Source organism: Tripterygium wilfordii, chromosome 13, assembly GCF_013401445.1.
Source record: "Tripterygium wilfordii isolate XIE 37 chromosome 13, ASM1340144v1, whole genome shotgun sequence".
Classification (NCBI taxonomy): Eukaryota; Viridiplantae; Streptophyta; class Magnoliopsida; order Celastrales; family Celastraceae; genus Tripterygium; species Tripterygium wilfordii.
In genome coordinates, this window is record NC_052244.1 from 2,584,297 (window position 1) to 2,607,671 (window position 23,375).

At 36.7% G+C, this 23,375-nt stretch overlaps 4 protein-coding genes across 6 annotated transcripts; 2 read left to right on the forward strand and 2 right to left on the reverse strand.

Annotated features, from left to right (window-relative positions):
- The first annotated feature begins 1,848 nt into the window (after positions 1-1,848).
- LOC120012994 (protein fluG) lies at positions 1,849-11,736 on the forward strand. The gene is made up of 18 exons (XM_038864585.1): positions 1,849-2,081; positions 2,866-3,117; positions 3,252-3,319; positions 3,439-3,554; positions 3,626-3,731; positions 4,293-4,449; positions 4,578-4,673; positions 4,790-4,838; positions 5,714-5,976; positions 7,444-7,616; positions 8,333-8,453; positions 8,530-8,582; positions 8,675-8,804; positions 9,044-9,189; positions 9,887-10,075; positions 10,202-10,434; positions 11,045-11,187; positions 11,476-11,736. Exons 1-18 carry the CDS (start codon positions 1,920-1,922, stop codon positions 11,536-11,538), a joined length of 2,520 nt encoding a protein of 839 aa, XP_038720513.1. The 5' UTR covers positions 1,849-1,919; the 3' UTR covers positions 11,539-11,736.
- A 135-nt stretch (positions 11,737-11,871) lies between these two features.
- LOC120012995 (ras-related protein RABC2a-like) lies at positions 11,872-16,146 on the forward strand. Its single transcript, XM_038864586.1, has 6 exons — positions 11,872-12,503; positions 13,060-13,128; positions 13,758-13,823; positions 14,689-14,810; positions 15,528-15,656; positions 15,750-16,146. The coding sequence occupies exons 1-6, from the start codon at positions 12,365-12,367 to the stop codon at positions 15,867-15,869; spliced, it is 645 nt and encodes a 214-aa protein (XP_038720514.1). The 5' UTR covers positions 11,872-12,364; the 3' UTR covers positions 15,870-16,146.
- A 400-nt stretch (positions 16,147-16,546) lies between these two features.
- LOC120012999 (ras-related protein RABE1c-like) lies at positions 16,547-19,381 on the reverse strand. 3 transcript variants are annotated; one of them, XM_038864591.1, is made up of 9 exons: positions 19,241-19,381; positions 19,092-19,208; positions 18,493-18,565; positions 18,311-18,411; positions 17,657-17,722; positions 17,425-17,522; positions 17,244-17,306; positions 16,934-17,026; positions 16,547-16,835 (listed from the first exon to the last, which is right to left on the reverse strand). In XM_038864591.1, the coding sequence occupies exons 2-9, from the start codon at positions 19,162-19,164 to the stop codon at positions 16,755-16,757; spliced, it is 648 nt and encodes a 215-aa protein (XP_038720519.1). In that variant the 5' UTR covers positions 19,165-19,208; positions 19,241-19,381; the 3' UTR covers positions 16,547-16,754. The 3 variants fall into 3 exon arrangements, with proteins under 3 accessions (XP_038720519.1, XP_038720520.1, XP_038720517.1); XM_038864592.1 differs by having other exon boundaries at positions 16,934-17,031; positions 19,092-19,338; XM_038864589.1 differs by having other exon boundaries at positions 19,092-19,336.
- Positions 19,382-19,705: 324 nt separating this feature from the next.
- On the reverse strand, positions 19,706-22,723 carry LOC120012998 (poly [ADP-ribose] polymerase tankyrase-2). The gene is made up of 6 exons (XM_038864588.1): positions 22,465-22,723; positions 21,107-21,198; positions 20,933-21,011; positions 20,532-20,626; positions 20,217-20,312; positions 19,706-20,115 (listed from the first exon to the last, which is right to left on the reverse strand). Exons 1-6 carry the CDS (start codon positions 22,721-22,723, stop codon positions 20,035-20,037), a joined length of 702 nt encoding a protein of 233 aa, XP_038720516.1. The 3' UTR covers positions 19,706-20,034.
- Positions 22,724-23,375: the final 652 nt, after the last annotated feature.

Consider the following 23,375-nt stretch of genomic DNA (forward strand, 5'->3'; position numbering starts at 1 on the left):
ATTTAAAACATTCGATTATCTATTGCGATAAATTTTATTTTTGTTTTAAAAAATAAACCGTTAAATTCGTCATGCTAAATACCACACATTTATGATTTTTTTTTTTTTAAAAATTGGTGCCCCCAGTTGGGTTCAACATTTTTTAACAGTGAACCTCCCCTAAATCTTTTAAAGCCTTTTTTCCCTATAAGTGCCTCTAACCAGACAAGCCCAAAAAGTTCATAATTTCTAAAGCGTTAAGTATATGTTTTCTTCCCAATTTTGTCCCTTAACTATCAGGAAATGTTTTTTTGCCCTTCACATGGGGATGACAGAAAAATCGATCCGGACACTATTCATAGAATACTTGATCCATTTAAAACTCGAAAATCAATGCTATAGGGTTTGGCGTTTGGTTTTGATGACATGTTTGGGGTATCTTAACCGTTTAGTGATAAAAGTGAATTATAGTAATAACATTATAAATTATCTATACAAAGATATACTGCTAGGATGTTAAATTATAACATGACGAATCATGTTAACTAAAATAACATAATAGGATGCTAGATCATACATTCATACTATGATGACATGATAAATAAGATTATATTAAAAAGATAATTGAATTATACACTTATAGAATTGTACTAATGATACTATAAATTATACTAATTTGAATTGTACTAATAATATAACATTGTAAGATAAATCATACTTACTATTAATAGAATTTACTTAATTATTGATTATATTATGTTATTATGCTTTTAATGCATGATTTGGATTTGGAATTTGAGTTTGGGGATGGTTAGGCTTCGAATTTGCGAGTTTGAAAACGATTATCCGACCATTAATACAAAAATCCAAAGTTAAATGGTAACCGGTTAACCAATGATAAACGGTTATGAAATAGTTCTAATTTTGAAATTTAAATGTTTTTGGAATGGTTTTACTATTCCTTAATTGGAATTGTACCTGACCCGTTGCCATCCTTACTCATATGGGCAAGAGGGCGGGAAAATTGAATGTGATATCTATGTGACATCGAAAAAAAATTCATATGCACCAAACCTTGACAAAAATGAACGTTATGTCCTTTTTCCTCCCTTGACTAAAATTAAATAATTATTTTGTCCCTAAAATTATACAAACAAACAAAAGAGAATTGGGAATTGTGGGAGACTGGATTAGAAGACCAAGAAGTAGACGTGCAATTAACACAAGCTTCTTCATATGTTCGATGATTTTGCGGATTTTTATACCAGAGAAGATTTGTTGAATCGTCGCCAACAACCCTTCAATCGAACTTCAGTTTGGGTTTCACTTGCCTTAAAATGGAGGATTTTAAGATTTCATAGATTACAGTGCCTTTTGTTATGAACTTTTATTCATGTGTATTCTAACGTGTAATTTGTATAAATTACGTCAAGTGGGATGTTAAGAAGATTTTTTTATCGTCAGAATTAATTAAAAAATGAACTGTGGATTTTTTGATAATTAAGAGACGAAAATTGGGAAAAAAAATAGTTTAAAAATGAATAAGAGACAAGTTGTATAATTGGGAATCACGAAAAACTCATATATGTACTCATGTATGTGGTATTCCATAAAAATCTCGAGTTTAAGCCTACTCCTTCAATCGATCAATTCCCATTCCCTTTCTCTGTAATAAAAAAAAAAAAAAAGGTTAAACTACAATGATGGGATAACAAAATATATTTAACAATTTTTAAAGTCTCTTTCCTAATCCCATCGGGAGAAGGAAAGTCCCAGGCGCATTTTAAAATATGGACGTTGAAGATGACGTTGGAAAGTAATAAGGAATACAGTTGTATGCGAGAGTGATAAAGGCCCTGTAACCAAACACCACCAAAAGTCAATAGTCTCTTCTTTTATGTATTTCCCTCTTGGACTGGGAACAGACCAGAGATTTCGCAATGGAGTTCACCGAGCTAAGAGAAGTAATAGAGAAGCTGCAGGTAGTCGACGGTCATGCCCACAACATCGTCTCACTCGATTCCTCCTTCCCTTTCATCCGCTGCTTCACAGAAGCTGAGGGTGACGCTTTGGCCGACTCTCCTCACTCTCTATCCTTCAAGGTACTCTTATCCACCAATTTTCAGTAACTTGTATGCGTATGTATATGCTCTGTGTGTTTGTTAGTTAACTGCATATGTTGATCGTCTTATATGCGTGATTCTGTAATTGGTTTTTGTCAATTTGAATCAACCACTGATTGTCAGTCCATGGAATGACCAATGCATACTTGGGTATCTTCCATTGACTTGTTTAATCCATTTGTTAGTGACTTAATGTATTATGACCTGTGCCGTGGTTTGATCTTTGGTGCTTAATATACATACCCACTAACAGGTTCAATTTAATGGGGTCCTCTTTGTATTGCCAAAACTGTGTTTGTTTTGGGTTCTTGAAAGAGACTTTTTCTTTTTGTTTCATAGCCAACTACATGAAACTATATTTAAAAGTTGTACACAATGGGGACCGATACTTTGAATATTTATTAGTTTTTAAGAGGAAACTTTGTGTTCAACTTCTTTTGCTTAAATTGTAGGTCTATATGTGGTTCTACCATAACTTGTATAGCCAACTATGGACTAATTCAAGCAAACTAGTCTTGATTCCTCCTGTTTTTATACCTTTAGTTAAAACATATTAGTATCCTCTAAATTTCACACTATGCTAGTACGTTGGATCTTCTTGTGGCTCATACATAATATAAGTTACTATTACAAAAGGCAGGGGTGTAACCATATTAGTTACCCACTTAAAATCTGTGTGTTCGTTCTCTTTAATTATTCTTGCTCTTTAACATCTCAACAGATCTGATCTCAAACTAAAACTCGTTAAGTTTGATTGTGACAGAGAAGTTTGAGAGAACTTGCTGAACTCTATGGCTGTGAGAAATCCTTGCAAGCTGTTGAAGAGTATCGAAAATCTTCTGGACTACAGTCCATTACCCAGAAATGCTTTGATGCTGCTGGAATCTCTGCTATATTCATTGATGATGGATTAAAGTTGGACCAAAAGCAGAATTTGGACTGGCATAAAGGATATGCTCCGTTTGTTGGTCGAATATTGAGAATTGAGAGCTTGGCTGAGGAAATTCTTGAAAAGGTCATATACTTTTCTCACTTTGAAGTTTCATTGCCATGTTCAAAATCATGAGCCTTTGATTCAATTGCGAGTTATCTTACTTGATTTTCGTCAAAGGTGCTCCTTTTTCCTTTTTCATTCTTTGATTTTTGCAGGGGCTACAGGAGGGATCTATTTGGACTTTGGATAAATTCACTGAAATTTTTGTTCAAAACCTGAAGTCATATCCTTTAAATTAGTTATGGGCAGTTTCTTCTCCCTTTCCCCTATTCCCCCCCCCCCTTTTTAGATTGGCATAAGAAGAGCTTCACTGATGTATTTGATTTCCTTAACACTTTATACGGTTGCGGATAAAGTAGTTGGTTTAAAAAGCATTGCTGCATACCGAAGTGGTCTTGAGATTAATACACATGTAACCAAACAAGATGCTGAGGATGGTCTTGTTGAAGTTTTACATGGTTAGTGTGGCTTGCTGATTGGAAAATTTATGTCATAAATACTGGAAGTGTTGATCAATTTCTCATTGCAGCTGGAAGGCCTGTCCGCATAACAAATAAAAACTTCATCGACTATCTCTTCACCTGTAGTTTGGAGGTTGCTCTATGCTTCGACTTTCCAATTCAGATACACACAGGGTAAGAGAAACTTCTGTCTTAGTTGAATGGTCTCATAATCTGGTTGATGGCTTGAAAGTATAGGAAAGGGACACGAAAACTGTCAATTGGTGTGTCTTATGTAAACAACTAATGTATTATTAGTTCAATCATTCATAATGGTGCAGCAGAAGGAAGGATTGACATTTTCCGTACGGTCGATGAAAGGGAAGTAGCTGCAATTATAGATATAATGTCTAGAACCATATCCCACCTGTCTTTTTGGTGCTGGTATATAACTGCCCATGGTTTTGTGCTGCATCAATTTAGATGACTGCTTCGATTTTTTGCTGGGGAATTATTTCACGTGAGGATAAATTGGCTGATGGTTCTGCATTTGAAGTCAACTTAAAGTTGGTGTCCACCTAAGGAAGTGGACCTGTTGTCCTGGTCCAAATATCATACATTCGAGATATACTAATGTTAAAATTTATGTCCCCTGTAATAAGCTATCCCATGGACCACTAATTCAATTAGTTATTAGTATGCTATTCCTATTTTGATCAGCATAACTACATTTTTTTTCCTTTTTCCCAACATTAGCTTTGGAGACAAAGATTTGGACTTGCGGCTTTCAAATCCCCTTCATCTGCGAGTGCTTCTTGAGGACAAAAGATTTTCGAAGTGTCGTTTTGTTCTTTTGCATGCATCATACCCATTTTCAAAGGAAGCATCATATCTAGCCTCTGTTTATCCCCAGGTGAAGTGTTAGTCTCCAATGCATTACTTCGCTTTAATATATATTCATATAACTATAGATATATAGGTAGCACTCACACACACTGTTCAGTTTGCATTCTGATAAAGCTGCAATTTGTTTACTCTCAGGTGTACCTTGACTTTGGGTTGGCAGTTCCAAAACTTAGTGTCCACGGGATGATATCTTCTGTGAAGGAACTTTTAGAGCTAGCTCCAATAAAGAAGGTGCTCACAATTGTTCTTATTTTGGAATGCTACTATAAAACAAGCTTGCAATTGTACTCTACATAAATGTTTTCTCCAGTACTTATTATCGATCTTAAACGTCTATAATCTTGTAGGTCATGTTCAGCACTGATGGCTATGCATTTCCTGAGACATACTTCTTAGGTTTGTTTATATTTTGATCAGTTGGCTCCATATCCTGTCTCCCATGGAGTGCTAGTTCTGCTGCACTTTATATCCGCTTTTTAAGTTATGAAGCCCTTTAAGCATGCCTGCAAAGTAGGTCTAATATCATTTAAAATGATGCTATTATTCTCTAATCTGCCATGATATCATGACTCGCTGTCTTCGTCCAATCTCTGATGAGGGTTGAAGAATCTTTAGACTACTGAAATGAAAAATGATGTGGTTACTACTAAAATGTGCCCTAAATTATATAACACAACGTAACCACATGTATGCTTGGGGGGACAAAGTGGAAATGATTATTCTTTCCATAATATAAAAATAGAGATGTAATTTTCTGAACTTCTTCAGTAGACCATATATTTTGTGCTGCAGTATATTTTACTATATATCACATTCCTTTTTTCTTTGATAATCAATATTTTATGAATTGCATCTTTACAATGGTCCAGCATGTGGATTATTAGTGTGTTACTTGTCACTCGTAAGGAAAAATAAGAGATTACCTCAAGGAAGTTTTCTGTTATCCTTGAAATGACCTATATTTGCTCAATCTTTCATTCCTGTGGGAGAATAGTCCTAAGGGCAGATGGCCAAACTGTTGCTATCCACGTTGCATTTTGTCATTATTGTTAAATTGATTACTTAGATAAATGAACAACTTATTAAAGCCTAGAAACACGTGGAAGCAACCTGTGTTTATAGGACTAATTTTTGTGAACTAAGAAATGAAGATCAAAATATCGTTGCTTTGTTCTACTCAAGTTTTTTGTATTTTCCGATTTATTAATATATCATTTATTTACAAATGAGCAACTTATTAATCACTTTAAGAATTTTTTTTGTTTCTACAGGTTCAAAGAAAGCACGTGAAGTTATTTATTCAGTTCTACGTGATGCATGCATCGATGATGATCTCTGTGTTGCCGAAGCTATTGAAGCTGCCAAAGACATCTTTTCAGAAAATGCAATTCAGTTTTACAGGATTACCAGGGGTACAATTTCGAAGGGGACTGTATCCTCCAGCTCTGTGAAGATTGAAAGGAGTTCCCCAGAAAGTGGTATTTCACTTGTCCGTCTCATGTGGGTTGATATTTCTGGGCAACACAGAGTGAGAGTAAGTTTTGTTTTTGGTTGTCTTTACTCTTAACATGTTTTCATTGTCATTTACTCATTTTTATCTGAATATAGAGGTTTATTTGTAACTGGGAAAGAAATTTCAAGGCTCTCTATAATGTTGATTATGTGGAAAGTATTAATTGTTCTTGCTCCTGTGGACTTGCACAGCCGAGAACACTTAACATTTCACCTTTCACGTGAAGATCCTTAGTGCACATCAAGGGGAAGTGGCTTTTTTGGGTGCCACTTCCTGGATAATGGCCAGCATGTGTTTGTCACATATGGCATGCAATACTAATATTATCTAGTAATAGATGGTTCATCCCAGTGTACCGGTATGATGTTTCTGCCTGATCTTATTTTTTGTTTAAAGAAATAATGCCTACTGGGTGGAGGCTTTATTGATTTTTCTGTCCTTATAAAAAACTACTTTCGTCTTTGGTCACAAAAGTTCTTTCACCTTTTATGTCATGATCCATATGAGACCTGATAATCTCAGGTAGTTGGAAGAATTTGTTTTATCTTGAGATAATTGTGGATTTTTCTTCTCTCCCTCTTATGTTTATTTATTTGTTTGTTTTTAGATCTCTCTATCTATAATAAAAAGTGGTAACTTTTATATTTGGAGGATAACCCACATATAGGGAAATACATGTTAACATCTTTTGTTTCGTTTTTTTCTTGTCTCAATCTTCGACAATATGTTTTCGATGGACTAAGGCAGAAGGGTAGAAGACTAGATGAGATGCGGAAGTTCTCATTCACTTGTTTGAAATTTTTAGTATTAGGAGGGGAGAGGATTTTCGAGGTTCTGAAAAACTTCCAAATGTATCCTTATCTTGGGTTGGGGACATGCAGGATGTATACAAACCTTACCCCCACATAATATGTGGGGAGACTGTTTTCAGGAATTGAACGTGTAATCTCTAGGTTGCACCTTTGTAACTCTACCACTGGGCGACATGATCACTTGTATTTTTTCATCCTAGATAATGAATTATATACTTGCATATTATGTACAATTTATCCTTATATTCTTTCCTTCTCATTTCTTTCCCTATCCAATTAAACGAGGGGCATATATTTATATCTCCTACCCGCTCCTTTTAGTAGAATATCTTGTTGTGAGAGACAATAACTATTCCTTTTTTTTTTCATTTCGCCCCAAACACCCAAACCTAATATATTGCTCTAGGTTGGTGTCAAATTTAATAGAGTATATTTATGTTTTTGAGAGAGTGTTTTGGGATTATAATTATAAGCTGGCATGGAACTATCATCACTTAATATACTCTTGCACAACTTAAGTAGCTATTTTTGAGTGACAATATAATTAGCAATTGAATTTTTTTAAATATCATAAATTCCACTTGCTTAATTAACTTGCATATGACTGATTGAAACATGTGGGTCAATAAGGAATAGTTAGTTTGATTGTCTTTATTTTTGTTACATATATATTCAGGTTGTTCCAGCTAAGCGCTTTAATGATGTTGTTAGAAAGAATGGTACTGGTATGGCCTTTGCATGTGTGGCGATGACTTCGTCTTATGATGCTTCTGCTTTGGAGTCAAAACTAGGTGCAGCGGGTGAGATCCGGCTGATGCCTGATTTATCAACTAAACGGAGAATTCCATGGTACTTTATCCTTTAAGAGCATACCACAGACTTCTACACTGTCATGTACTTCTTCCTGCTCGTCACATTTTTCTAATATTTGTATGTAACTGTGACATGTAGAACTTCCTTAATGAATGTTCTCACTTTCTTAGTTATGGAAGTGATTGAGCTCCTACTCAAATATGATACAGATCCTTGTATCCGAAATCTAGGTCTGTCTGAAAGTTAAACAAGTCTCTTATCGTGTTCTATTGACCTACAATACCTCTCTTGATAAGTAGGCATCAGAAACCATATGTGAAATCTCAGGTGATACTTGTATTACCAAAAAAGAGTGGCAAGACAGATATATCTTTCTTGCCCATATGCAACATTGGTAACATTTTGTTCTTTGATGCCCCATGTTTTGCATGCTTGTATCTAATGTAGTGATAAGAGAGCCAATCATACAGGAAATTTAATGGCATTTGATTCGAAAGTTATGATATGAATTAGTGCTACCGAACTTCTAATTAACATGCATGGCTACCCTCCATGGTTTTTCTCCTGAGTTATTGTAGTTTCAATCAAAAGTTAAATATGTTGTCACATCATGGCTGCGATTCGTATGATATAGCTCCTGGTTGATGTTTCTAAGATATTTTTTTAAGAAGGATGGCACCTCCATGCTTTATCTTATTGGTGTGTGTTTATAAGCTTGTTTGTCTGTATTATTAAAGTTTTGTCCACCTTAGGGCAAAACAAGAGGAAATAGTTCTGGCTGACATGCATCTCAAACCTGGTGAAGCTTGGGAATATTGCCCCAGGGATGCCTTGCGAAGGGTTTTGAAAGTTTTGAAAGATGAATTTAACTTGGTATGCAAGGGATTTTGTCTTGCAGCTTTAGAGTCTAGTGCGTTTATGTTTTGCACACTTATGCTTTGTTCTATAGGTATTGAATGCAGGATTCGAGATGGAATTTTTTCTCTTGAAGAATGTTGTAAGGCACGTGATGATCTCCCAGCCCTTTATTGCGAATCCTAAAGGCACCATGAATTTCGTAATTGTTTAAATGTTTCAGAAACAAATTTGTGTAGGGAAGCGAAAGAAGAATGGGTTCCAATTGATGCAACTCCCTACAGCTCTGCATCAGGATTTGATGCTGTCTCCCCTTTATTTCATGAGATTGTCGATGCTCTTCATTCCTTAAATATTACAGTGGAACAGGTAAAAAAGTAGATGAACTTCCTTAACTACTATATCAAATTATGCAATCTAGATATCCTCATAATAAGTTCATTGCTAGTTTTGGTTGTCATTTTTGTACACAAAGAGTGATGCCAAGTTCCTACTCATTATGCTCTTTCTATTAGGGGAAGCCACAGCCCTGTTTTGGTCGATTGTGAGTTGGGTATTGCATGTTTTTCTTAAACTTTTAAGTTTTTAACCCTTTTTCTCTCCTGTAGTTACACGCAGAATCAGGGAAAGGTCAGTTTGAAATTGCCCTGGGGCACACAGTTTGCACTTCTGCTGCTGACAACTTAATTTTTGCCAGAGAAACCATCAGGGGTCTTGCAAGAAAACATGGATTGTTGGCAACTTTTGTGCCCAAGTAAGTATCTACAGATACATTTTGTAGAAGAAAAAAGGCGAGAAGAGGGCGATTGTAATTTATGTTTTTGATTAAAATTTTGTTTTATTTCATGGCATATCATACTAATTGCACCTGAAAAATCTATTTCATTTTGTAGCAAAATGCAAATGTTTCGTTGGATTTGTGGCAACACGAGATAAGATAGGATAAGAAAAGAAATTATTAGATCTAAAGTAGGAGTGACACCAATTTATGATAAGTTCCAAGCAAACCATTTAACATGGTATGTGGATGTACAACGTAGAGATAGTCGTGTAGTGGTGAGAATCGAGAGAATTTGTTTAGGAGTGAGTAGGAAGCAAAGGGTACACCTAAAAAGACATGACTTCAAGTGGTAAGGGAGGATATTGATTCAATAAACGTTGATGAAAGTCATATCCTAAATAGAAATGAATGGCGGAAACAAATACACTTAGTTGATTCCTGTTAATTTTCTCATAGACTCATCTAGCTGACCTCAAACTCTTGGGATAAAGGCTCGGATGATGATGATGCTTCATTCTCTTTCTTGCCATTTTGTTCAGCAGGCTACTTTATTCTTTTCTCAGAGGCCTCGTCAAATTCGTGAAATCTTTTTGGGAAAACGATTTGTAGTCAAAGTTTTTGTGAACTTAAGAATTTCTAATATTAACCCAATGTTCTTCAATGTGCATAGGTATGCATTAGATGACATCGGTTCCGGATGCCATGTACACCTCAGTTTGTGGCAAAATGGGGAGAATGTTTTCATGGCATCTGACAAGTCCTCTCGGTATGGAATATCTACAACAGGGGAGGCTTTCATGGCAGGAGTTCTAGATCATCTCCCTTCAATTTTGGCATTCATAGCACCAATACCAAATAGGTTGCTGTTCTATCTTCCTATTTTAATCTGTGAATAACTTTGTGTGTAACCATAACAGAGATAACAAAGAAATTTCTTTATAAGCATTGTTTCTAATATTTCTGATTGTCTTTCACTGATCTGCAGTTACGAGCGTATACAACCCAACACATGGTCGGGAGCATATCGCTGTTGGGGACATGAAAACAGAGAAGCTCCATTAAGAGCCGCTTGCCCTCCTGGAATTTCAGAAGGTTTTGTTAGCAACTTTGAGATTAAATCTTTTGATGGGTGTGCAAATCCACATCTGGGCTTGGCTGCTATTGTAGCTTCTGGCGTTGATGGACTGCGAAGGCATCTTCAACTTCCTGAACCCATTAGTAAGATTGTCATCCCTGATAATACCCAGCATGTCTATGAGTTTAATTTTAAGTTATTTGACGTCTGGGAAGTGGGAACACATATTCTTATATCTGCTGCTAGTTCTCTAAACCACGATGGTAATGTGAAAAGGCTGTATATGGAAAATGATAAGTTAAACAACTCCGATGCACAAGGCTCCCATAGTGAGCGGTCGGGGACTGGTAGGATACTAGGATATACGCAAATCTTACCCCACATAATATGTGGAGAGGTTGTTTCTTGAAATTGTAACCTCTAGTTTGCACCCTTGCAATTCTACCACTCTGCCATCTGGAAAATGATAAAATACAAAATTTTCAGCCCTTAATAATGAGGAAAGCCTATATCAGGTGAACAATAATAATGATTATACAATATACTTTGTTGTCAAATTGAAGGCACCACAAACTTCTCTCTTTTTTATAAGTGTTGTTTTATTCTTTCTCCTTTCTGATTTGATGGTTTTCTAGTGGCTTAGAGTTGTTGTGCTGCATATATTTGGAGTTCAAATTTTATTTATCGGTGGTGAAATATATTTTAGAATGCAGAAAGCTATTAGTACCTAAATGTTTTTAATTTCTATAACAGATCAAAACCCAGATGCCCATAATGTGAAACTCGAAAGATTACCAACATCACTCTCAGAATCTTTAGCAGCTCTTCAGAAAGACAATGTCTTGGAGAATCTAATTGGAGAAAATCTTGTTGTTGCTGTAAAAGCAGTTCGCAAGGTATGTGCCATCATTATGCTCCAGTATCTTAAAAAATATGTTTTCCTCCTACTGAAAGAAAATGCATTAAACGTTGCTCTCCTTCTGTAGTTTCTGAAGAGCAAGTGCCTTCAACTATAAACACCAATATTAATGTTGGCTGCGTGTTTCTTTATCTGCTGTAGGAGGCTTTGAATTCACTTAATAATATCAAGATCAATAAAAAGAAAATGCTCTTCAGCTTAGTTATTGTTTATTATTTGTTCATCCTATTGCAAATAATGAGGCAGAGAATGTCTTTTTTTACAGGCTGAGATTGACTACTACTCAAACAACAAGGACGCTTACAAGCGACTCATACATCGCTATTAAGCCATCATTTTTCTCCATGGAAAGCAGAACTCAAGGCTCTTTTGAGATCACTTCCTGTTATATCTTATTGTGTACTATGTAGTCCAAACGCTGGCTGTTTCATTTTGATTTCATGGGTTCTTTTATCAGAGAATCTGCTACTTTGTGTTGTGTAATATGAATAAACAGGAAGAAATATCCGAGTAAACTTCCTAAGCATTTACAGGTCCAAGTTCAAACCCGGGACCTGGACGCAGGCTACCTTCTAATTAGCACATTTTTAGGCGGGTGCAGTGCAGGTTCCCATCAACTTCTAAAGTTTGCTGGTTTTGTAGACAAATACCCGATTACATGGGTCATGGGCGGTTACTCCTCCTTATGTAGATGATTTGGGCCTAGATGAACTCGAGGCCCATAAAATCCTCACTTTAGTGGCCCATTAGATTGAACTCTGATTTGCTCACGGATTAGGGCCCGTAAGACCAGTGACAAATGGCCATGAAACGGCACCGCATTGGAGAAAGAATCTTTATCGTGTGATATCAGAAGAAAAGAATAACGTCAGTGTCGGGAGTTCCAGTTAGCCGTTTTTCCTTTAACTTGCTCCCCCCTCTCTCTAAAGCATGTAGATGGCACCACCAACTTCCTTTCTCTCTCTCATTGTCTCTCTTTATGAGCGTTTCTTTTTCGCTGTACTTCTTTAGAGATAGAAAGAACAACCCTTTAGCCGGGATCATCATTAGAGAGAAAACACACATAGGAAATTAGGAACAGAGTGAGATTTGAAAACACAAATTTGAAGTTTTTGAATTCTTATTACAGTAACCAATACAGAGAAGAAGAAATAATGGGTTCTTCTTCAGGGCAAAGCAGTGGCTACGATCTCTCCTTCAAGATCTTGTTGATTGGGGATTCTGGTGTGGGCAAAAGTAGTCTTCTTGTCAGCTTCATTTCCAGTTCTGTTGAGGATCTCGCACCCACCATTGGTATTCTAATCCTATTTATTCCTAAATATGAATTTCAGCTCTTTTTTTTTTTTTGGATTTTATCAGCTAATGTAAGCTTAGAAGAAACACCCATAAATGCTACCTACTCACCTGAGAAGAATGTTGTTGGTCCTCTCTTGAATTTCATTGTGACTTGGATCATGAGATATTTCGGATTTGATTGTTTTTGGCGTCTTAATTGATGTAGTCTCATGGTTTTGGATCTTTGATTAGGTTCTGTAAAGGCAACATTGATTAATCAATTATGCCATTCTCATTGATTGCCTATAAGTACAACTATTATTTATTAATGGAGTCATAAGATATTGGATATTGGGGATTCTTTTGTGAGTTTTAAGCAGCAAGTGAATTCTTCGATGCTTGTGTAACCTGATTGCATGGTTGCCAAATATGTGATTTCTTTCTTAATTACTAATTACTCTTTGTGATGTTTACATTGGTGATGCAATAATAGCTTTGCGTTCCATGAGCCAACTTTTCTGAACCGAGACATTCCCTTGAGTTTTTCATCCTATTTTATTCACCACTATTTCAGGCGTGGATTTCAAAATTAAGTTGCTGACAGTCCGTGAGAAGAAATTGAAGTTGACAATATGGGATACAGGTTTGTGATGACTAATTCTTACTCTATTCACGCCAACCACATCGACATGTTATGAACTGTGATACTCAATGATATTATTCAACATTAATTTCTGCTCTATGTTTAGGTAGTATTCATCTTTTGAAAAGCTGTTCCCGCTGGAGGGTTGTGGTATGTTTAGATGTGGCATAAAACTTTGTCAATGTCTAAGACCATGATCTGAATCTCTTTTTTTTTTTTTTTTTTTCCAATTATGGAATCGTGCACCCAACCCCCAAATATTTAATCTGAAGGATGAAGCGATAATGAAATCACATTTCAGTAACATTCACTAAAGCTGAAAATAAGTCATTATTCAGTCACTAAGGTTCGGAAGTGACTCATTGGATGCATAAAATTTATGATTTTCTAATTTCTTACATATACAATTCTCTGAATTTCTCTCATACTTTAGCATTATCTCACCACGCTAATTTGAATTCAATAGCAAATCAACTTGCTTAAATAAGTTCAACTATTGCCATGATTTGAAAATATGGGTTCGTTTTTACGGTACTGGCCAGTTTGTCAATTGCATGTTCTCTTTGTCTCTTACTAAGACATCAAGCACGGGAATCGTATGTGATTTGCTGAGCATAATGTTCTTGCAGCTGGACAGGAGCGGTTCAGAACATTGACGAGCTCTTATTACCGAGGTGCCCAAGGAATTATTCTTGGTATGCCACTAACAGTTAAAATACTTGTCTCTTCATATCATTTTCCGAGAACACATATGAGAGACTCTACTTCCTTGATACTGCATTGTTTGCTAGTTGCAACTGGCAAATATGGGTGGTCTATAGTTGCTGCTACTTCCTCTTAAGTCTTAATAGCATAGGCTTGTTCTCAAGTCAGGTTGATATCTATACAAAAACATAATAACTTATTAGGCTCAAAATCTTCCCGTATGTTTCTGTAAATTGTGTGAAGTGTGAATTCAACTTCCCCAAATGAGCTTGACAGTTGGGATTTGGGAATATTGAGGGACAGGAACATAAACGGAGGGGAAAAAACTGCTCTAATGGATGACATTGTTATGGATTAAGATGGAGCTTGTCCATTTCTTCTAGCCTTTCCTTCTGTAGGAGATATTACAGTTCATAAGTTGATTTACGGAAACAGATCAGCTAATCAGATGGAGGCCATTTCTCAACAAAATTTTTGAAGTTTTTGGTGCGTTGGTTTCTCTAATCACTGGAACATGGTATAAATTTTGTGTTTTTGTCAATGGTTATGATTTGCTCATTAATTACAGAAGCTGGTTCATAATTTGTGTCCCACAATCAATGAGATAGGAAAACTTTTGTAGATGCAAATCCATGGCTGAAGCATCTGACTTGACAATCTGAATGCATTTTTATGGAGTTGTTGATTAGTGCAAAGTTTCAGTAGCTTCAAACAGTCATCGCCATCAAATGCTATTCATTGCAACTCCAACAGATTTCTTCCCATTGTTGTTGATTATATTTCATACCATTTTTTCTTGTCATTACTACAGTTTTGACTACTCAACTTGTAACTTATTTCCCTGTTGCATAATAGTTTATGACGTGAATCGAAGAGAAACCTTTACAAATTTGTTCGACGTGTGGGCTAAAGAAGTGGACCTCAACTCTACGAATCAGGACTGTGTCAAGATGCTTGTTGGAAATAAAATTGATAAAGTAAGATATACATCATCTCATTCCTGCGGGTTATTGGTTGATTAGGTTAATATGCAAGACCATTTCAGTAATATGCCTGACCGTTCCATTCTTTGTTAAGTCGAACTGCTACTTCAATCAAATTTTCACTTTCACTCATCTAATGAGAAAATTCAATTGTTTGCCTCATTTCTTGAACATGAAGCTATTCACTATTCAGTAATGAACATATTTCTTTTTGAAGTGTTCATCTATAACTCAACTTGAAAATGCACTTCTGACTGCTGATGTACAACACCTACTTGAAAAGAAAATAAGTTCCAATATTTTATTTTCTTTGAAACCTGAGAAAAATGTTTCACATTGTTTAGTTTGGGTGGATTGTATGTGCATATATGTGGTACGCTCTTCTTTCTCTAACAAGTCCTTTTAGAGAGAATGTATGGACCACTTATGAGCAAAATTTAACATGTTATCAAAGTGGGCCCCTACGATGTGTTCTTGGATGGCCTTACCTCCACCTGGTTCTTGGGCCATGGTTTGCCCGTTTGTTGACTTGTTAGGCCTTCGACCTTCGTATTGTTCAGCCCACAAGTGAGGGGAGTGTTAGATAAATGTCCTACTTTAGTTTGGGTGAATTGCATGTGCATAAATGTGGTACTCTCTCCTCTATCTAATAGGTCCGTCTAGGGAGAGTGTATGAGCCAAATTTAACAATGATGATGTAAATTATTCTAGGACTCTGAGAAGGCTGTAAGCAGAGAAGAGGGAATGGCTTTGGCGAAAGAGCTTGGATGTTTATTTCTTGAATGCAGTGCAAAAACCAGAGAAAATGTGGAGCAATGCTTTGAAGAGCTCGCCCTGAAGGTACAGTCTCTTCTTTAGCCAGTTTAACAAATTTCTAGTAATCTATAAATGAGACGCACTTTTGAGTAGCTTAAATCTAATTGTACATTGCAGATGATGGAGGTTCCTAGTCTTTTGGAAGAAGGATCTACTTCTGGGAAAAGAAACATTTTAAAGCAGAAACCAGAAAACCAGACACCTACCGGTGTTGGGGGCGGCGGATGTTGCTCTTGATACGCTGTAACATCGAGGATGTGAAAATGAACCAAAGTGACACCGCAGATGGTACATATACCATGTTCCCTTTGAGAATTTATGATCAGATTTATGTATATACTGATATCTTCACTACCTTTTACCCCTGTTTGTTGTTGTTTGCCCTAGTAACCAGCCAGCACCCCCGTTAGCTTTTGTAAATTGGTTGGCTTTCTGTTTTTTGTTTCACCTATGTTATTGAAGGGCTACGTTTGATCGGTTTTAACACGTTGGAAATTTGACGTCTCGGGTTTCAGTGTTGCCGTGCAGTTGACATTGATTTTAGGCATTCTAGCTGTATATGATCATAGTTAAATGCCTGAATTTCCAAACCCATGTAATCTAATGAATTGCAGGGAAAGGATTCAAAAGGAGAACCCTGCTCCACCCCGCTAGTATGAGAACATACTGCACAAGCTTAAGGTGATTCAGGTGTGTTTAGATCATGTCAGAAAGATTAGTTATTGACAGAAATTTGGCCATCATACTCGAAACAGGGTCAATGGGAGGACACTTGAATCATCGCAATGTATGCACTCCCCCTGCGACAAATATAAAACCTGTATACAGCATATGAACATAAGCAGGAAAGGCCCAGTATGAATTTCGAAATAGCATGGTCAATCAAGTTATATTTATCTGACAGGACCCCAGACTAGATCAGAATATACCAGTTAAAAACCTAAATAAAATTGCCATAAGTATAATAAGGATGGATATACCAAGTCTTACATAGATGAACCATTTTGTCCTACACAACTTATGGGAGATGGTACAACTAGTTATTCGCAAAATAAAGGAACAGAAGATTAGGGAAGATATTGGATAGCATGCTGTATTGACCACCATGTCATATAATAAACCTCAAGAACAACATGCTGACTTTGCTGGAGCAGCAGCAGCGCCTTGGGCAACATCTGGTTTGCTAATCTTGATAGTTTGAGGCTGCATAAAAGAATGATGTAGGCAGTTATAGGCAGCAGAGCTTATGGAATTGCATAAATCCTTGATTCCATCAGAAATTTACGGGAGCAAGTGTGTACCTCTGCCTTAGAATCGGTCTCAACAAGTCTCTGCTTTATGTCTCTAGCGATGGTGAAGAAAACCTGCTCCACATTGAAATTTGTTTTTGCACTCTGCTCTATGTTGAACAATGTCAGAAGTAAAAAAGTGATATTTAAATCCAACGTAACGTTGAAAAATGACAATATATCTGGGGAAGAAGCAATAGACAGACTATTTAGATGCCAGCTTATCACTATCAGCTCATACAGCCAACATGAAATCCACAAATGAACAAGCTAGCTTCCCCATCAATGAAGCAAATCAATCATCAATGCAAGGTACACTTACAGTTTCAAAAAATTTGATACCATATTCATCAGCTAATGCCTGGCCTCTTGATGTTGGGACAGCCTATAAGAATAGATCAACGTCGGTGATCATTCCGTTCAATTATATGTAGAGATATATGTGTATCTGTGTACGTGTGTAATAAACTCAAACTTTGTTTATAGAAAAGTAGATTCATTACCCTCCTGCTTTCATCCATGTCAGCTTTGTTACCGACCAATATCTTATTGACATTATCAGATGCATGCTGCTCGATATTCCTGATCCAGTTCCTGATGTCTACATAAATATTACAGCAACAATCATGAGTATGAACAGCTTCAATTTGCCATTTTTCATCTCATCCTGCTCGCTGATACCATTCAAGTAAGATAATGAAACATGACAGAGAAGCGTAAAAGAGCACAGCATACTATTGAAGGATGCCTCGTCCGTTACGTCATAGACTAGCAATATGCCCATTGCTCCCCTGTAATAAGCTACACAAGAAAGAATCAGAAGTATTAAATTAGACAGATGAATTTAGTTTAAAACTGACAGATCCCAACACGTATATATCAAACAAAGATGAACCAATTGAATGATGGGAAACAAAAAAGAAACACCTCCAAGAACCATTGTGAGCTCAACCAAACAATGACAACTGATAAATATTAACCTATAAGCTCAACTTAGTCCAAGAGATTTTAAAAGAGGAATAAAGTGCGTAAATCAATTGCATAGATGCTGCAATCTTACATAAACGCGTGGCCCATTGTGGGGACTGGGTGATTTCATGACATAGTCCAAAATAGAATTCTATAGTTCATACATTTCATTGCAGCTGTAAGTCTATCACACTGCCTAGTTTGGTACACATATTCAGTCACTGGGTTAGTCTACAAAATAACAAAGTCCGGCTTATCGAGCAACATTCCAGGCTAGAAGGAAAAGACTACAGTTTTTACTAATTCAGCATTCCAGACTATTGAACAACACTCCAGCTAATGAAAAATAATATATAATTAGTACATCAACACAAGCCTTACTAAGCAGTTAGCACTGTCAATAGTTAAATCAACGTTTACCAGTAGTAATTGTCCGAAAACGCTCTTGGCCAGCAGTATCCCATATTTGCAGCTTGATGCGCTTCCCATCAAGCTCAACTGTCCTAATCTTGAAATCAATCCTAATATATGCGTTCAGAATTCAGTAAACTTTGTGGAACTATGGAATGATTAACACATTAAAATCAATGTTGATTCCACACCCAATGGTAGTAATGAAACTTGTTGTGAAAGAATCATCTGAGAAGCGTAATAGCAGACAGCTTTTTCCTACCCCTGCATATACAGTTAATAGTAGTCTGCTTCAGCAAAATGAGAAAATCGGACATTATAAAGTTTATTCACAATCACATCAACCCCTCACAAGAGACCACAACTGGTGAAAACGTCAATATATATACACACATACATACACCATAGATGCAAAAAAATCAGAAAGCTACAATCATAACCAAAACCTTTAACCAATATGATAATCATGAATTGATGGTCTAATAGTCTAATACTTGATCATTATGACGTGGGTCCCTTATCTTTCAGGGAATTTCTTTCGCTCAACCGATGAAGAGTAAGACCTGTTTTGTGTCATCAACTCTTCATAGTCTGAGCTTCGTCAATTGACAAAGCAATCAATAGCATATCCACAGAAATTATTAAATTAATCCAGTACTAGCTCCCCCAGAGGATAGAAAAGTCATTGAAAATGAACCTAACAAGTAACAAGTAAGCCCTAATTTATATTCTACAACGAAGAGACGAAGTGGAAACCCGATAAGGACTATCCAGGAGAAGAAAAACTTGCCGCTATCGCCGATGAGAAGAAGCTTGATAAGGTGATCATAATCGGCACGAGCTCTAGTCTGCGTAGCCGCCATCTCCAATCCGTTCTGAAATTCTTCGAATACCTCTCACACGCAGCGGGCGTGCCTGCCTTCGAATCGGATCGACAGCTTCTCACAGCGTCCGAGAAGGCTTGGCTCCACTGATGCCCAGCTGTGACTCTGTGTATCTCTAAACTCCCCTTCTCTCTCTATTCTCTAATGCAGGCTTTAACCAAACAAGATTTATAAAAGAACCAGAGTTTTTTTTTAAAATAAAAATAAAATAAAATATCTATTTGGATCGGCTGCGGCTTTGCCTATGTTAGCAATTTGTCATGAAAAAATTGTGCTTTTTAATTTCTTATAAAAAAAGTTAATTTTAATTTATATAATTAATTATTGAAAGCAAAAGTGTAAAACTATATGGCACTTAATTTTTGATAGGATCCAAATACTTGAAAATTATTTCGATATTTACAGCTATTAATTAAAAATAAAACCATAAATAACTTAAAATCGAAACTTGAAAGATTAAATTAGATCAACAAATAAAACCAACAAGATAAGGCCAAATCAAAAGTTATCCCAAGCCAAATTTAATTGTGACTGGCGGCAAAAATCCCATTTAACCAAACCAAAAAACGTATTAAAGACTTGAAAAGAGTATAGTTCACTATAGTTCTGTTTCAGACATGCATTCTTTGATCATATAAAAACCACTATAGATCAACATCATTTTTTTCTCCGTCTAAAAACAACAGTAGAACTACTGTGAATATGGATATGGTTCTTGAAACTTTGTGACGGCTTAACCGTGCGGGGGAGAGGCCAATAAAAATACTGGCACAACCATGCCAAAAGTAGTTCAACTAAAATAAGTCAAGCCTACTCTATCAAAATTAATGTTGGGGAGAAATGTAATAGCTACTGGCTTGGCATTGCTCCAGCGGCAGCTTCCAAAACTCTCCTTGCCTCTGAATCTGGATCGGCAAGCTCACTTGGGATCTGGCAATGTAAATCAGACAGGAATATAATGTTGATGAAAGGCGAATGATATAAGGGAAAACACAAAAGTAACAAAATAAAATCTTTTTCACATGGCATACCTTTCCAGATATATTCGCTCTCGTTGGTGAAGAGCCAGCTGCCAGTAACAACCTTATAACACCCACATGTTCACCTCTTGCAGCATGATGAAGAGGCTAAAAAAGAAGTTTCAATAAGACCATAACGATGATTTGCCAGCAATAAGAAACTAAATGAGACACTTGTTGATATATCGTCTTCAGTAAAAACCAAACAAGCAACCCCTTCCCTCAAAGGAAAACCCTTCAACCCAAAAATGAAATCCCACACACAAACAGAGTGATAGTCAGGAAACAAAACTCTATTTAACTAAACATAGTCTCAATTGTACTCACTGTATCACCCTCCGCATCAACTGATTCAAGCATCCTTGTCACACGCTCTGGACTGTTAGCCCTAGTAATTAGATGTTGAACTATCTCAGCAAATCCTACAACCACCACAGGGGGGAAATAAACAACAACAAAAATTGAAACAACAAACAATGCAAACGCGCCCATAATAGCGTCAGTGTCCAAAAACATCACAGTCACACATACTAAGTCCTAGCAGCGCCGTTTGAGGAGGCTCTTTCTATAGTTTGAACCTATGATGCCTTGGTTGCAATCAAGACTCTACTAATAGCTTTTGGATATCCTTCTAGCCTTTGAAGGATGTACCACACTCGTATTAATTTCCATAATTTAATAAAATATTACTACTCCTTCAAGTAAGGTAATACGCCAAAAAGGCCTACCTCCTGCACAAGCATCATGCAAAGGAATTCCCCCATCTTCATCCCGAGCCTCCAAGTTTGCACCCCTTTCCAAGAGTAGCTATAACAAGGTGGGTTGGGTAACATAATTCTTAGTTTTTTCTGCCTGTGACCGAAAAAATAGAAAAGAAAGAAAGAAAATGGTATGCAATTCACCTGTACACAAGGCAAATGACCATATAAACAGGTCAAATGAAGAGCAGTGTCACCATCTTCAACAGGTTCATCAATGCTACCATTCAAATTATCTGCACCACTCACAAGTCACAACAAACAGGAAGTTGGGCATGATAAGCAGTAGTTTACTAAAAAGCAAATCACATTCATATTAAAAATCAAAAGGCGGAAAAAGGAAAGAGGGTGACCCATATAATCACTAGGGCCATGTAAATTTTCCCATTGACATGAAGCTATTGGACATCTATAGCATCAGAAAATGCAAAAGAAAAAATGCAAATGATGTTGCTGCTATAAGTAATGAACAACTACAAATAATGTACAAGTATAACTGAATAAATTCATAAAAAAAAATGCTAGGTGGAAAAGACAAAACGAACCCATGAAAAGATCATAATAATTTCTTTCTTGGGACATCACAAGATCCATGAAATGCTTCATCAAAAAAGAAATAAAACCACAGCATACTATAGAAAAGAATACAACAGAGAAAAGAATAGTATAAGAGGATAACATATAAGACCAGCCAAAGATATCCAATCGCAATATTCATCAATTTCATCTAACCAAGCCCAAGGATTTCCATTACCTCCGTAACCCATGCACTAGATTTATTTTCACGACTAACAAACAACTGCAGACCACGGGCAAGCTCCATCATTGTTGAAATCAATGGCAGAATGTTCTAGGTCCAATAGCTCAGTATTAGAAGATTAATTTCTATGTTGATATTACCACCTACAATAGCTCAGTACAGCATACATGAGACGGCCCTCTCAGAATATTTTACTTCTTCTATAACCTTTGATCTCAACCCAAATTACACAGCATGTGCATATTTGAAATGATTTTCAGAAAATAGTAACAGATGAAAAGCTCGAGTCATACACTATCCAATGCAAAAAAAAATACTATAGCTTTAAAACAGGGAAAAGATGACTCGCCAATGAACTCACACACTTGAAAAGCGGTATCAGTCTCACCTAGTTGATAGTCTAGACTCTAGTGCTGGAACACGAAAATTCTCCACTCATCAATTACAATTAGAACATAGACACCAACTTAAAATTCATAACCAAGTTATCTCCAGTAAGAGTAGTTTATCTTTAGATTTCCAACGACAAATCGCAAGCAGCAAAGCATGCCAACTACTAGGTAATAAAAAAATACAAAACTAAGTGCGAATCCACATGTTACATGATCCTACATACACATTATATAATGAAGAACAAAAATCCTAGGGTTTAAGCTTGCAAGCGTAAATCAACAATAACGGCTAAACCATCCAATCCTCGATACTATTAGACATAAGAAAAAATAGATGGAAAATGGAAAACCTAGGGCGTTCCGGAGGGCATCGATGTCGCCGAGCTCCACTGCGGCCGCGAGGTCACGGAGGTGAGGTGGCGTGTCGGATTCAAGGTCGTCCATTATTCCATCTTCTTCGAAAAGACCTTCGTCTTCTTCGTCGTCCATTAGACCGTTCCTCCTCCCGGGTACTGCCATTTTTCCCGATGAGATTTTCGTTTCTTGAATTCTCCTTCCACTTCTCAATAGGCGTGTAACGGTGTTAGCGACAAGTGTTGGTCTGGTCATGTGGGGATTTTTTGTTCTTTAAATTATTCAGGGGCTGGGCCTTGGGCTACAATACAACCTGGCTTGTAGAAGACGTTTCCATGGGCCACATGAATGGGCTTTCCTTCAACCACATACATGTGCTCAGCGGTCTCTGCAGCCCTAAATAACCGGGTTGTTTCTTTTTACAGGCGCAAATATTTATGAGGTTTATTTACACTCCATTATTTTTCAACTACGCCCCAATTTTGATTAACTTAGCTTTGACTCTCTGTTTATGATTATCACACCCTACCCCCAAACCTTCAATGAGAGACTTGTGAGCAGGAAGAGAGATTTGCAAGCACACCACCGCCGAACATAACCTCCCCGCCCTACATTGTCGTTGAGCACGTCATCCTCGCCCTATCACAATGATGAGTTTTTAGGGTTTATTTGTTTTTGAATATGTGGATTTGCATTAGTTTAGAGGCGATCAAATTCTCGATTTACTAAAGTTGAATTAGTTTAGCGTTTAGGGGTTTCTCAATTGCATCATTGTGGGTTGACGAATCAGTTCAAGCATATGCAAAAGATGATCATCTCAAACTGAGGCGAACAATGACACAACTCTTACTTTCATTACAAGTATGGGGTGTAGGTATAGTGGGGTGTGATTTGAAAATAGTGGGGT

Coding starts and splice junctions, on each gene's coding strand:
- LOC120012999 (XM_038864591.1), bottom strand. CDS start 19,164: ATGGCGGCTACGCAGACTAGAGCTCGTGCCGATTATGATCACCTTATC. Junction 17,523..17,656: donor GGACGAGGCATCCTTCAATA/GTATGCTGTGCT, acceptor ATATTTATGTAG/ACATCAGGAACTGGATCAGG. Junction 17,027..17,243: donor GTATCAAATTTTTTGAAACT/GTAAGTGTACCT, acceptor AACATAGAGCAG/AGTGCAAAAACAAATTTCAA.
- LOC120012995 (XM_038864586.1), top strand. CDS start 12,365: ATGGGTTCTTCTTCAGGGCAAAGCAGTGGCTACGATCTCTCCTTCAAG. Junction 14,811..15,527: donor TTGGAAATAAAATTGATAAA/GTAAGATATACA, acceptor AAATTATTCTAG/GACTCTGAGAAGGCTGTAAG. Junction 15,657..15,749: donor TTGAAGAGCTCGCCCTGAAG/GTACAGTCTCTT, acceptor TGTACATTGCAG/ATGATGGAGGTTCCTAGTCT.
- LOC120012998 (XM_038864588.1), bottom strand. CDS start 22,723: ATGACCAGACCAACACTTGTCGCTAACACCGTTACACGCCTATTGAGA. Junction 21,012..21,106: donor GTCATTTGCCTTGTGTACAG/GTGAATTGCATA, acceptor ACCTTGTTATAG/CTACTCTTGGAAAGGGGTGC. Junction 20,313..20,531: donor TTGATGCGGAGGGTGATACA/GTGAGTACAATT, acceptor CTTCTTTTTTAG/CCTCTTCATCATGCTGCAAG.
- LOC120012994 (XM_038864585.1), top strand. CDS start 1,920: ATGGAGTTCACCGAGCTAAGAGAAGTAATAGAGAAGCTGCAGGTAGTC. Junction 4,450..4,577: donor TAGCCTCTGTTTATCCCCAG/GTGAAGTGTTAG, acceptor GTTTACTCTCAG/GTGTACCTTGACTTTGGGTT. Junction 5,977..7,443: donor CTGGGCAACACAGAGTGAGA/GTAAGTTTTGTT, acceptor ATATATATTCAG/GTTGTTCCAGCTAAGCGCTT.